The 15226-nt window shown below is 39.8% G+C and overlaps 1 protein-coding gene across 1 annotated transcript in view; it reads right to left on the bottom strand.

Moving 5' to 3' along the window:
* Positions 1-58: 58 nt before the first annotated feature.
* castor1 (cytosolic arginine sensor for mTORC1 subunit 1) overlaps positions 59-15226 on the bottom strand; it is a 28549-nt gene continuing 13381 nt past the window's right edge. Inside the window, exons 3-9 of the mRNA XM_072664891.1 lie at positions 14574-14767; positions 12850-12985; positions 12522-12645; positions 9626-9736; positions 8466-8548; positions 5764-5858; positions 59-2181 (exon numbers count right to left, since the gene is read on the bottom strand). Coding sequence (XP_072520992.1) covers positions 2113-2181; positions 5764-5858; positions 8466-8548; positions 9626-9736; positions 12522-12645; positions 12850-12985; positions 14574-14767 — 812 coding nt within the window. The 3' untranslated portion in view covers positions 59-2112. The remainder of the gene's footprint in view (positions 2182-5763; positions 5859-8465; positions 8549-9625; positions 9737-12521; positions 12646-12849; positions 12986-14573; positions 14768-15226) is intronic.

Raw genomic sequence — 15226 nt, forward strand, 5'->3', positions numbered from 1 at the left:
TCATATCTGGGGTCATAATTTCAGTTATTAGATAAATATATATATAAAAACAATAATAAACGGAAAGTTGCAACTTTATTGAACAAGCAGCAGGTATAAACATACAATATTTTCTTCCAGATACAAAATGTACCTAAAAATGAAAACAGCTTGAAGCTCTTTTTACAAAAAAAGCTTGTAATATCTGGCCTTTGTGCAAAAGAGTTTCAGAGAATTTCTGAAATTGTTTGAATTATGACATTAATGTTTATAACAATACAGAAAGTACATTTCTTCAAGATTTTCAATTTACGCCACATTTCCAGATTTTATTCCCCAAATTACTCACTGATTTTACCCAAACCCTTTATGTAAGTGCATGTTGGGGTTTTACGGTGTCTTTCATAGTTTTTCAATTAAGGAACTCCTCAGATAAGATGACAAAAAAACCTGTAATAATTAAGTAGATTAGAAATAGTGTGCTGTAACTTGGAAACCTTACACCTACTGATTTTATGTACAGCGTTTTGTTGCTGCCTTAACAAAACCTCTCATCTCTGAAATGGTAACAATTTAAGTTTCTATATAATCTATAGACATAAACCAAGTAATTGAGAGTGGATTTGCAAAGCTACATTCTAGATAAGCTTACAAAGAACTTTCCACAGTGGCGGTAAATGGAACGAGACATCCAGTGTTAAATATTTGGGACAGCTACATCACAGGAATGACAGCTTTGAAATAAGCTTTTGGCCTCAAAAAAAACTGTAAAATATATAAATGGCAAAGAGGTCCATGTAGGGTGTTATACAGCAAAACAGCACCAAAAATCTGGATTTATCATTACCAACGTTGCATATAAAAAATCTAAAGACAGTTGTGAGTTGTAGACATTGAGATTCCCATCACCACCACTGTGAGGAAATCTGATCTGCAAGTCAGTAGGTTTCTCTACAATAAACCACAATTTCACACCTTCAGAGCATTTTGAATGACTCTGAATTCTGGAGAAAGTAAAAAACACTGACACATTTCCCCTTCAGTATCAGGAGATGTTCATTTCAAGTCATTTTGGACCATTTTTTATTGATCCTTTAACTATGAAGTGCTGAAACCATTAAAAAAAAACGAATTGTGAGGTTTTGAGAAGACGGCAACAGCTCATCAGTCTAACACCACATACATCTATCCTTGCAGGCAAATCTACAGAAGCCACATCAAACATTTGACACTGCTGAATCAGTTGGAACATATCAACAAATCAAAGGCCACATTAAGGCTTGTTATCAATTGGAGCCGACAAAGGCAGAAAGGCAGTTCACCTATCTATCAGTCAACAGTGGAACAGCTGAGCTTTCCCATCCTAACACTTATAAAGGTTGAAAAGAGCTGCAAGCTGGTAGGAGCTCTTGTTAGCAAACTGTGTCCCTGATCAAGGAATGAAAATATAATCCGGTGTGCCGTGACCAAAGGGAAAACCATTGTATTCGCAAAGCCACCCCAGTTCGTCATACTGTCGAAAAAACAATATTCACAGATGCTGGTAACTGTTTGGGAAATAAGATTGTCACACATGGCAAGACTGAAATATATACATACTTCCTTTTTAATAAAAAAAAAAAAAAAACTAATGAAATGTTCAGTAACTACTATTCTTATGGGAGCCAGTTTGATGCTACATCACAAATCAAATGTTTAGCCCTAGATAAGTTCTCAAAAAAAAAATCGTTATAACAATACTGGAAGACAAATATAACACTGAGTGTTTTTTGTGTGCTACCTTTATTAAACCCTGCCAAAATAACCCATAAACATGCTAATGCTAATGCTAAAAACCTCTGGGTTGTGTTTTTGGTCGTATATCATTTCCAGACAGCGAAGTGTTACTTTGATGTGCGACTAGTTTAAAGATCAAAACAGCACTTCAAAGCTGTCTGACGTGACCATTAGCTCCATCCCTCGAGAGCCAGCCCTAGCTTAGACACGTTGTGATGGAAGCACTTTCGGTAGTTACAATGGCAATTACGGTCAGTAGTTAATACTCTTCTGGTTGTAGTGTTAGTCATCTGGACATACGACTCCCAGCGCTCCACACCCACACGTCTAGACCTTTGCTTCTACGCAAAGCTACGTTCAGCATCCGGCGTCTTTCCTCTGATCTTGAAGCATGTCGGTAACGCTCGCGATGTCCTCTTCTGGGACCTACAGACATGAACAGCATGAATTAGAAAGGCTTAAGGATGGAGGTGTTTGAAAGGAATAGTGTTTTAAATCACATCTCTATCCACAGAAGGTAGTGTTGACTCGTCTTCCCTGTCTGTGGCAGTAGAGCAGCATAACTACGCCATAAACATCTCACGGGAGATTCCACAGGCTGCCAGTTGTCGTCATAACTGAATACGTTACCGTAAATCATCTGCAAACTGGTAATGGGAACTCCTGACAGCATGTGACATCTCTCATGACATTTTTATGGCAAAGTTATGTCACTGTTATGTAGCAGGGTTCAAGTAAAGCATTAGCGTTTGTTAACAGTGGTGGATCTAGCTTGTATAGCACCTTGGGCGAACCCCAACTTCAGCTTTTCTCACCCGTTAATGTTGTTGATTTGAGACACGAGCTTTAACACCACAGTCCAGCTCCCTACAGGGTCAATCAAGACTCAGTCCAGACTAAACCAGTTCCACACTGGTTTTACACTGATCTATATAAAATATTCCACACAAAACAGTATGGTTTACATGATATAGAGGCATAGGGGTGCTCCCATGATGCTTCCTGGGGTTCCTTTGGGGTTTGTAATTGGTTAATAAGAAATGACAGTCAGTAGTAGTTTTGTTAGGCACTGTTTTTTTGGGGTAATTTGTGGAAGAGGAGATGGTGGTTTTGGTGGTGTCGTTTGTTGGTTGGTTGGGTGTATTTGGTGAGTTTTGAGTAATCACAGTCTCATAGCTTTGATGAAAGGCTGAAAATTGATGACTTGATTAAAAAAACGTGGCTCCGAATCCGCCACTCCCTGTTAAAGCAGTTTAAGTGCATCCTGCCTACCAGCTTACGTCCTCCTATTCTGAGACATGCTTAGCATTGCAGGATCAGAAAGCCAGAACAGAAACAATGACCAGATGGCAGAGAGAGATTTATATGGCTGATTAAACGACAGCGCGAGAGAGGATTACACACTCTTTCAGGATCCTTACACAACTTATGAAGGAAGGGCTTTCACAAAAATGTTTCATAATGGACATAATGCTAAGTGGGTCACACAGTTATACAATCTGAGCCTGATCCATTATTTCATAAATCAGTGCAGCAATGGGTGGGTAATAGTCACATGGCATTAGAGTGAGCTAGACATCAATGGAGTTTACAGTGATTGCTCTGGTCTCGAAATCCTGTGGGGTCAATAAGAGGTGATGCTAATTTACAACTTATGGCCTAATGAAGACTACTGACAGTTGACTGATGATCAGTTTCGTGGCCAGGTCTGGTCTGCTCCCTCATTCTTTCATGATAAAATTAAGGACTTAATTAGGCCTAGAGTTGATTGCAGGTGTTGGGTTTGCATGTGGTAGCTGTTCATGGGAACTCTCAAAAAAAGAGGTGTCCTTAAGAGTTGCAGTGTGCTTTCGCCATCTTGAACATTTGGTGAAAGGTGGTCAGGCTAACTGTCTTAACCCCAATAAAATCCCCCCAAAAAGAGTCTTGGCTCATGCAAATTGTAAATAACCAATAGGTGAGTTCTCTCCAGCACCAAACAGGAAGCACCTTGCTGTTCCCCTTCATTTAACCAGGGTCGTGTCTACATTCTGCTGCCCACCCACCCACCCAACTGCTGCACACGAACAAAAGCTGCTTTTCTGCACCATGGTTCAACAGTTTCTCTTCTTAAAACAAAATTCCTCCAGGAGCATGATGGGAAACAATCTCAAAGGGAATCTAACAAATGGTGATTCTCTCAGTCTTTGCAAAATCCTCTGTGAGTGATGACGAATGGCCAGACTTTAGTCTTTTGAAAGTATTTTCAGTCTGTTCAAATTCTTTTAGCGTATGGCTAGCATTAAGAAGAAAGAGTGAACACCAAAATGTTACGGTGTGGTGGGGTTTACGGTGGGGTTTGGACTCAAGTGCAGTTCATTTATTTTTTTAAATGATACTACCCCTTTTTTGTGGGGTATTATTTTATGGCACGTGTAACAGATGGTGAATGTCTTAAGTTAATACAAGACTGGTGCTTGGTGAGACTGTGGCAGGGCTCAAACTCCAAACCCTGGAAAAGGGAGCCCAGTGCGCTTCCACTGCAACACCACAGCCATGAGAGGTGGCAGTATAAGAACTGTTTAAAAGCTATATAGAAAAAAGGGTGGGAAAACAAACAAACAAAGGAAACACCAGGAGTGGTGTGTACTCAAACAAATGACAATCTATACCCTTTTAACTCCAACCATTTTCTTTTTCTAGTTTTCCTTTTCACCACTGATTACGACAGACTCTCTTTTCAGCTGTTCACAACTCAAACTCTCTTTGAACTTCAGCTTTTCTTCGCTGTTCACAACTCAAACTCTCTTTGAACTTCAGCTTTTCCTCGCTGTTCACAACTCAAACTGTTTCTTCTTTAACTTCAGCTTTTCTTCGCTGTTCACAACTCTTTCTTTTTAGCTCTTGCTTTTCTTCACTATTTGTAGCATGAACTCTTTTCTTTTTCAGCTCTTGCCCCATTTGTTTTTTTGGTTTTTTTTTTTTCTTCTCTCTGACTGTTCACTTAGACCCACTGTTACCGTTCGCCCCTCTACAAAGGTGCGACGGGGAACTATGTTTGGCTGGGTGTATTTAACCCATGCCTCACAGGTGGGTCTGGTCAGCGTTGATTACCGCTTGGGATTCTGGGGCTTGGAGTTCTTTGCTCCAGCTCCACCAGCTTTCCTATTGTGCTGGCCAGGCCCCCTGCTGGTGGCTGACGATACACGGTGCCTGCTTAGACAAAAGGCCTGGAAGACCACAAAAGACAACTACAAGTAGATGATCGCAGAATTCTTTCCATGGTGAAGACAACCTCTTTAACAACATCTGTTCAAGAAGTCAAGAACACCCTCAAGGAGGCAGGCATATCACAAAGTCTCCAATCCAGAGAAGCCTTACGATTTACTTTAAGGTGCAAACCACTGGTAACACTCAAGAACAGAACAGAAAGGTCAGATTAGATTGCTAGAAAACTATAGAGAAAATAAGCATGGAGATGGTAAGGTAGGGGTCATGATCAGAAGAATACCATATCTTCTGTCAAACATGGTGAAGGCACTGTCATGGCATGTGCATATATGGCTGCCCAAAGCTATAAAAGAGTTACTGGTGTCTAAACAGAGGAAACACAGTTTTTGGTCAAGTCCATTGGGTCCAAGTTAAAGTTAATCCTGCTTTTGTTGGAGTAACGGTCTCTACTGCCCAGGGAAGAAGGCTTTCTACTAGATCTTACTGGATGGAGGACCATCGTCATTCCAGAGACCACAGTTAGTTCCACTGCTCCACAGCTCAATGCTGGGGGGCTTTATACCCCTCTAGCCCACGGCTGACATTATTAGGCAGCATGATGCCAATAGATTCATGTTTATCTGCTCAAGAGTGTCCTATTCTATTGGCTATTCTTCTCTACAGGAACTAGACAGGCTGTATAGATGCATTCACACATTAGCGTCAGCAATGGGTGCAACGTTAAAGTAGCTGAATGCATTCGTTAGAAGGGGTGTCCACAAACATTTGGACATATAGTGTAGTGTACTGATGTCTCACCAGGGCATGGTCGAAGCTGAATGTACTGATGTAATAGGCCGAGATATCGCTGTCTGCTAGAGGCTGAGAGATCTGGGCCACTATCCCACATTCATCTGAGAGAAAGAAAGAGAGAGGAGAGGGAAAATACGCAGTTAATCATTTACAGCGAGTCGACGACACTGTGGCACGTCGGAGCACTAGCTGTTACGCCTGTTATCCAATAACTTACACAGAAATAGAATCTGGTCCACTGACATTAAATACATAACCAGCAAAGACAACATCAGCAGAGGCAGCAGAAAAAGTGCTGTGATCCTGTGACAAGGTTCAGCAGCTGCTTCATGTGGTTGTTATCCCCATCCTGTCTAGAGTGTGTGTGTGGGTGTATGTGTGTATGTGTGTGTTATACTGCAGATCTTAGTTTTATAGAGTTTGTCTCCACTGTGTTGGAGCTGTCTCTCGGCCAGAGGTCCTTTGCAAATATATAACACCGGGTGAAGGTTTTAGGCTCCCCGAACTCCTTATCTGGATGGTTAGTGGACACTAATATTAGAATAAATACAAATCAATCTATATATTTACATTTAAAACATTTAGGAGACGCTCTTATCCAGAGCGACTTAGAAAGGAAGACGAGCGTCCAGGCTTTTTTCTGTCCTGCACCGAAGTGGTGGAACAAGCTTCCCCTTGGTGTCCGAACAGCAGAGTCCAACGCTCACTGCCCTCAAACCCAGACTGAAGACCCTCCTCTTCTGAGAGTACTTGGTTGAATAGTAGAGTACTATGGTCTCCATATTGACTTGTGTTTAGTCATGTCTACGATTAGAGGTATCTTTGAATTTGATTCTATTCAAACTAGCTGAGGTTATTCCTGAGTAAACAGTGAAGCACTTTTTTAAGTCGCTCTGGAGAAGAGCGTCTGCTAAATGCCTTAAATGTAAATGTAAAAGTGCTTCACTATTCACCCTTAGCTACTTTGTATTGGATAGAATCCAAAATACAGCTCTAAGCTCAGACCATATGGACACTATAACACTCGACACTACACTACACTATGCTCTGCCTTCAAGTACTCCAAGTTGGAATACAGAAAGTAAGGGTTTTTACATCACGGTGTTCATTAAACCATTGAAGAACCACTTTTGGAGGTTCTTCAGTTTGAAACTGTGGAGAAACCTCTTAAGTAGAGCTGGGCAATATGACGATATTTTATCGTATCGTGATAAATTCTGTTATTGTGATACAGTTAGCTTTTCTAAGCATTCAATATTTGTGCTTAAAAACACTGATCTGCACATTTCACTGGTTTAATTAGATAAAAAAAAAAAAACCCACTGCATTTACTGGTTATTTGTCAGTGAATATTCCCTTGTCTCCAGTCTTACTTTTACTTCTTGATGATTCTACTTTCATGCTTACTGTTCAAACAAAAGAAAGTCATGATGGCAGCCCTGACTGCGGCCAAGAAATCAATGTTGAAAGGATGGTTTGAACCTAACCTTTCTTTATCTCCGTTATGGTGAAGATATTTTCTGGACATTCTTATTTTAGAGCGGGCAACTGCCAGATTCCACAATGCCAAGGCAGCAACGATTTGCTTTTGGACTGAGGCCATTAATTATGTCAAGACTCTGTAATCATAGTTGCTTTTGTAGAATGTGTATTAATGTATGATGTACGTGTATGTATGTTTGTACATGTATGTATGTGGATGCCCCCCCCCATCCTTCTGTGGTGTTGATATGCATGAGTGTTGTTTGAGTATTTGGTATCAAAATTTAAAAAAAGTTATTAACAAAAAAAGAAAAAACACTGCATTTAGTACAGGAGAGAATAAAAATCACTGTATTGTGTACTTACACTGTATGTGAATAGTTTTTTAAGAATCTGCCACTACTGATGTATTCAGTCTGTGATTACATGTATTGTGATAAATACTGTGTATCATGAAGAATGTCTTTAAATATCGTGATACAGTATTTTTTCTATCATATCGCCCAGCCCTACTTTTAAGGTGCTTTGCAGAACGGGCAAGAAACCTTTTTCTAAAGCTTCTAAAAAAATGTTTTAAATTGAAGAACCTCCAAGCGTTCCTCAAGGATCTTATACTTTTAACAGTGCAAGGCAGTCCAGTATTATTTAGAGTTCTCCCCAGATCAACACCTGGTTTGGTGGTAAATCAGGGCTTAATGATGGTAAATCAGGTGAGCTGCTGCTGCTGCTGATGATGGAGTTGAACACATCCTCCATGCTGTGCTGGCTGGACTGGGGGGCGTCCAGGAGAACCCTGGAGGAACCGAGCTCTGTTCTTCAGACTAGCTCACAGACAAGATCTCACTACTTTCTTTCTTCAGAATGAGAAGCTCTTCTTTCTCCTTTTTAGTGGATTTATGTTCCCCTGCATCTGTTCTGATGAGATCTGGAGCTTCTACAGTAATAAAACTCTCTTACTGCTGAGAAACAGCTTCAAACTATGTGCTTAGGTGCCTAAAACCTCTCCACAGGGGAAAAAAGTTGCTTAACTTTAATGTATAGTAATTTTGGAGTGTTTCTATTGGTCCATTCAGCTCGGAATGTGCACAAAATATAAAGGGCAGCTGGTGACGTCATATAGGGCAAAACATGAGGTAAAAAGTTTTGATATGACAGTGATATGAGTGATGTGAAAAGTGATGAGACAAATAAATCCTTAAACAAATAAATAAATAAATCATCCTTACCGAAGCCCAGTGGCTGACCCCCAATCCTAACCATCCTCCAGAGCTCACCAGATGAGCTAGTGAAGAGCAAATCTGCAGGAAATCTAAAAAACAAACAAACAAACATATTTCATCTGAGTCTCAAAGACAGATGCAAGTCTGTAAATCTGCTGTGCAGAAGTCTTACACAGTCAATGCAAACTGTTGAAACTATGGAAAAGTAGAGTAAACACAAACGTAAAGGCTGTGGTCAGCAGTCCAAATGTGTTGTTGGTCAGCAGAAGAACACTGTGAGCACCAGTGCAGTTCCACCAGCAGATCACCTGATTTACTTTAACCCCTTTAAGTCCATGTACGCAAGTCCACACTTTTTCTCACCCTCATAACGACATCACCGTCATAATTAGCATCAGTTTCATAGGCCCTAAAATAGAACCCTGTGGGACTCCACAAGATGTGCAAAATCGGTTTACGGTATCTAACGATTTCCAATAGTTTCATCATTAGGATTAATAACTGAATTATACACCGGGGGTTGGATGGGAACTTTAAATGCTGGCCTTCCTCCAGGAGAGCTCTGGAAATGGTTAAGCTAACACACGCTCAACAACCCTGATGGATTGTGTATTTGATTATTTGCATTTATACCACGTTTGTTGGCTGTGTTATCTGAATAAACGCTCACTGCCCAGAAAAACTGCTTCTCAGACTTGTGCACAGTACTGTATGCCACATCTAAATCCATATCTATGGTGGGCCACCAAGAGCCAGCACAGTTGTTGATTTCCTCATTCTGACAGACCTACTAAACCTGGCAATTAAAAGTGAGTATAATCAGGTGTGCTTGAGCAGGAAAGACACAAATCTGTGCAGGAATTCAGACAAAAGTATTGGGACACTTGCTCATTTATGCTTTCTTCCAAAATCAAGGATATTAAAAAGAGGTTACCCCTGCTTTTGTTGGAGTAACTCTCTACTGTGCAGGGAAGGCATTGTACTAGATTTTGGAGCATTGCTGTGAGGATTTGATTGCAGATAACAATAAGAGAATTAGTGAGATCAGAATGTTGGATCACTACCCCACCTCATCCCCAAACCCAACTTATTGGATAGAGAACGGTATTTCACATTAGGTAATGTATATAATGTGTATGTGTGTGTGTGTGTACAACAAGTCTTACTGTCTCTGTGCCTCAGTGTCCATCACCAGGGAGACGTAGCCATCAATCAAAGAAAAAGAGAAGAACTTAATACACTCCAGGTCATCAGCCACAGTGGCATCCTCCTTAGGGCTGCACAAAAACACACAAACACAGACACACACACAACAAGGTTCAGAGCATTTTCAACAGCAACATGCACTATACCCGAAATTCAGCGTGCACTACTGTGCTTTACCATCACCGGCCGACGGCAAATCGAGACTGTAATGTATTGATCAATGAATGTGACCAGATCTTCTATTAGGGCACTAATTATGCTATGCTAATAGATGTCTACCTGCCTTTACTTCCTCCCAGCCATGGTAATATGATTACATTTCTCATTATTATTTTAAAAACACAGTTTACATAATTAATTTGGTGACTAAAACCATTTAAACCAGTAATATATATATTAATATAGGATTATTTCGAACTGCAATAATAAATGTAGTTTTGTAAACAATATACAACACCACATCATAAAACCCCAAAGAAAATAGGTGGGATTTGAAGGCAGCGATTAAAGCACTCTAAGCCAAGTATATTTGTACCGGACCGGGATTTCTGCCACTGCTGGTAGACCCGTATGACCGTAAGCTTCCACACACCTGCAGATTCAGCTGCTTCCTTTACACTACAGCCTTTGGCCACATCCAAATGCAGCCACTCCTTTTAGCCAATCATTAACCGTATCTACTTAGCGACCCATTTTCCACACATCCAACAATCTATAAATTCTGTCCAGGTATTTATAGTCTGATTATCCCCGACCATCATCATCATCTGCAGGAGCCTGAAGATACTACCACATTAAACTCGCAAGGTGACTCATTTTTTTTTTGCCCATGGAGGTCATGAACGTGTGCTTCCTGGTAATTAAATATTACACACAATAAACCATTATTGAGGGAAAATGCTCAGCTAGCTCAAAGACCCCCCTTATTTCCCCATTAAGAAATGCATCAAAGTTTAATAATTAACCTTTTAATTCTTGACCATATTTAATTATTTAGGCCGACAGTCGCAAACTTTTCCTATTGGTCAGACCCTATTAAAAACATTGTGACTCTGTGAGCCGTCTCCACCGCCGGAATGAGGGAGGACATCATCTGATACGTGGACATCATCTGATATGCTTTTTTATGAGCCTTCACATAATGATTCATTATGCTCACTGTATTTTAAGCCTTACTAGAAATAACCCAGCTGCAAAATCTGAATGATCTCCAGACACCAGGAATTCACCCACTTGCATGATGTAATAGTAATGCATGTTTGTCAGCAAATAATCACTGAAGTGGATGAATTACTGGTGTCTGGAGATACCAAAAATATTTCCTGTTTCTAGCAGAGCTCCAAATACACATGGTGAAAGTCTTGAAAAGGGTGGATAATGATGCCACACTTTTCTAAAGAAACAGTCAGGAATTTCAGTGACCACACATCCTCCTTCCATGGACAGAGAGAAAACATGGCCTTTAAAGGCTTCTTTGTATTTATATAAGTTATGTATATTGTAAAAAAATATATATATATTTCTAAGTATAAGCAATGTTATAGCATGTTTTTATTTTGTTAATTCATGTAAATGTTGAATATTGTAAGAAAATGTAACTCATTTCCTAGTATTAGCATTTTTGTACTATGTTTTTATATTTGTATTTATGTAAACGACATACAGTGCAAGAAAATGTAACTAATTTCCCAGTATTAGCATTTTTGTAGCATGTTTTATTTTTTTTTTTATTTATGTAAATATTGTGTATTGTAAGAAAATGTAACTTATTTTCCAGTTTTAGCAATTTTGTAGCATGTTTTTATTTTTATTAAAAGTTTATTTAAGAAAATGTCTAATTTCCTAGTATTAGCATTTTTGTAGTATGTTTTCATTTTTGTATTTATGTAAATGTTTTAAATATTAAGAAAATCTAACCCATTACCCTATATTTGCATTTTTGTAGCATGTTTTTATTTATATGTAAATTTGATAGAACATGTCTCTCATTTCCCAATGTTAGCATTTGTTTCATGTTTTTATATTTATTAAATGTTAAATATTAAATGTAAGAACGTGTCTCTCATGTGTTTTTATTTCTGTTTTCATGTATAAACACATTGCTACCAGTTTTATATATATACCATTTTATATTCCAACCAGCTGAACTGTGGCATGCAAAAGTTTGTTATTGTGAAACGTTAACTTGAACTTAGAGATGAACTGATCTCCAAGAGCTATAAAGTTAAAGATAAAACATTAATAAAGAATAGTGGCATATTTTCTTTTTCTTTTTTTCGTACAATTCTAGAGAGAAAAAGGGAAAGGAGCACCATGCAAAAGTCTGGGCTCTTATAACTTTTACAAAGATATGGCCTTTTTTACCTGGTTAGGGCTATGGCTAGTTTATAATATATATATATATTATACACACACACACACACACACACACACACACACACACACACACACACAGAGTATCTCACAATAATAACTTTAATATTTCTGCAAATATTATATTATATCTTTTACACGATACACTTGCACTACAGAAATGAATCGTGGATCTAACTTGGTGGAGTGGTCAGTGTACAGCTCGTACAGCAGTGTAGATTTACTGTCTTCTGAAAATAACACAACACAGCCATTAGTTGGACATGTCCAGTGAACATGTCCAACTAGTGTGTATCCAAGTATCATTTCTATAGTGTCATCATCCCATGAAAAGATAATAAATAAAATATGAAGTTTTATCAGAAATGTGAGGGTGTACTCACTTTTCTAATACCCTGTATGTGTATACTTACCTAGGCTACTATAAAACTCCAAAATCTTATGTCTTGTGTCTTATGCAGCTTGTATTTAAGCACAGCCAACCTGTTGGAGTAGAAGAGGACGTCTATGAGCGTGGTAGCGATGCCTGGCAGGGTGTCAGGATCCAAACTCATCACACAGAACTGATTCTTCGGGATCATCACTGGGTGGACTGTAGAATGATGGGCTAGAAAGAGACATCGACAAAAATACACACTTAACAAACACTCAGGAGCACTACAGTCTCCATGTGCCTCTTTTTAAACGGTCATATAAGAGTTCCCCTTATCAACTTTCCAATTAGTGCTTCAAATATGCAGCATATGTGAATGGACCTGATGGGGCCAGTGTGTAACAGTGTGTAACAGTGTGTAAGTGGATGCAATTTTACCCTCTTTTCCATTCCTCTGGAGGCCGTTGCAGGTGTCCTGACAGTGTACGGGTACTGATTCTCCATCTACCTCCTGGAAAATATTGAATTCTTCAGCCAGTGTGTGGATCACCACAGAGAGGTCTTTCTCTCGCACCTGAGGAGCAAGAGCCAAATACAAAAATAAATAAATAATAATAATAAAAAACAAAAAATAAATAAAAATAAAAAATAAAATAATATATATATACACACACACCGATCAGCCATAACATTAGCACCACATGCCTCCGCTACAACAGATCTGATCATTCGAGGCATGGCCTCCACAAGACCACTGAAGGTATCCTGTGGTATTTGGCACAAAGACCAAGATCCTTTAAAAAGTCCTGTAAGCTGTGAAGTGGGACCTCCATGGGCATCAGTGAGCCTCAGGTGCCCATGATCCCACCTTTTGGTAGGTACTGACCACCTACCAAACCACTGCATCCCAGAACAATTCCAAAATACATGCCTGCCTTTGATTTTGGAGATGTTCAGACCCAGCTTTCTGGCCATCATAGTCTGGTTCTTGTCAAAATGTCTCAGATTCTTACGCTGGTCCATTTTTCCTGCTTTTAACGTCATCACCACCTGACTGTTCACTTGCCGCCTATTATGTAGACCAGGGTCAGAATACAGACCTTTCACAAGTATTATTAAGTGAATCACCTGATGAGAGAACAGTCTTATTAGTAATGCTGCATTGCTAGAAAGGTTTCCAAGAAATCCCAGGACAGCTGAAGAGCACTTTGTTAATACATCATATATGAACCGGACCACTCGCTGATTCAGCCCTATTACATATCAGCTCTGTCCAATTAACTGGTCAGCTTTTAGCTACCTTACACAGTGTAACTGCTTGGCCAGCAGCAAATAAGCATCTCTGCACCTGGAGCGCTGGGCAGCCACCTCAGTGCCCCGGGTTCAATTGGGCTAGGGATCAAAATGCAGCCAACAGGAACATCAGGGGGAATCTGAGGGTGCACCAGTTGGAGTGTGGAGTCAGAAGTAACCACTGTATGATGGGAGATCTACAAGGATAGCTACACTCTTCAAAATAAAGGTGCCAAGCAGATGACCTGAAAGAACACACATCACCATGCATGGTTCTTTAAAGAATCCTTTTTGGAAATAAGACATCAGAAAAACCTTTTAGAACCACTTTTGGTTCTTGACATTTTTGTAAATAATATGTGCGAAGAAAGAACCTTTAAAAGCTTTAAATAAGTGGAAGTAAAGGTTCTTCACCAATTTAAGGGTTCTTCCCACTCGTACCTCTTTAACAAAAATGATTCTTTTTATTAAATGGTTCTCTTTGTCTGTATTTCGCTCAAAGTAAAAGAACCCTTTGTAGCACCTTAATTTTTAAGGGTGCAAGGATGTTCTGATCCAAATCAGTGGATGGGGCTGATCCCAGCATATTTTAATGGATTGGCCATCAGCTATTTTAAGCCCAATCCAGTTCCGATCCATTGTTTTTACCGCTGTGTTCTAGCAGAGCGTCCTTCAGGCCCTATTTAGGAGCATTTTCAGAAGCTAGGAGTGGTTGAACTGTTTTACAGTGGAACATGAAAGCAGAACATCTGTGGTTCATGTGAGTGCATGGACCGACTGGGCGACAAACCTATGGCTTTCTATGCTTGTCTATGGTCGGTCAGCCAGGCCTAAGACAGATTGGAGAAATTCGACCCCAATGGGCTTACCAAGATAAAGTCCGTCTGATAGGTGGACAGCATGAAGACGGACACGTGCTGCTCGGCCAGCGGGGCGATGACGGACTTGGCGATTTTGGTGACGCCCACAGCCTGAGAGCTGCTGGAGGCGTTGCCATTGGAGACGACGTTGAGGGGCAACCAGGTGGAGCATTCGACCTGCAGGTGCTCAGATGGGTGAAGTTCTGGAGGGGTACAGACAGAGAAACACTGAGGTGATGATGGAGCAGTGAGGCCTTATGGGTATTGGAGTTCATATAAAATGACAAAGAATAAGGCCAAAACTTACAGCTACAACAGGAAGTAAGTAAACCCTTACCTGGATTTTTCACTGATAACTAAGAACATGTGGTCTGATCTCAATTATAGTCACAATTCTAGAAAAACACAATCTAACTAAGCTAATTACATACAAGCCGTTCTACTGCGAATTACTTTGGAGCACATTGAGTAAACATCCAAATAGCAGGCTAGAAAAAGTAAGTTTACCGTGACAATTAATAATCTACAGATCCCTCCATTTAGCACCAAATCACCTCCACTAAACATTCCCTGCAAGTGTATTTCAGTTCATCAGCATTTCTAAAACTCCTTGGTATAAATAGAAGTATGAGAAGAGAAAGATGGGCAACATGCACATGGTG

The sequence above is a fragment of the Salminus brasiliensis genome, chromosome 20 (genome assembly GCF_030463535.1).
Source record: "Salminus brasiliensis chromosome 20, fSalBra1.hap2, whole genome shotgun sequence".
Taxonomy (NCBI): domain Eukaryota; kingdom Metazoa; phylum Chordata; class Actinopteri; order Characiformes; family Bryconidae; genus Salminus; species Salminus brasiliensis.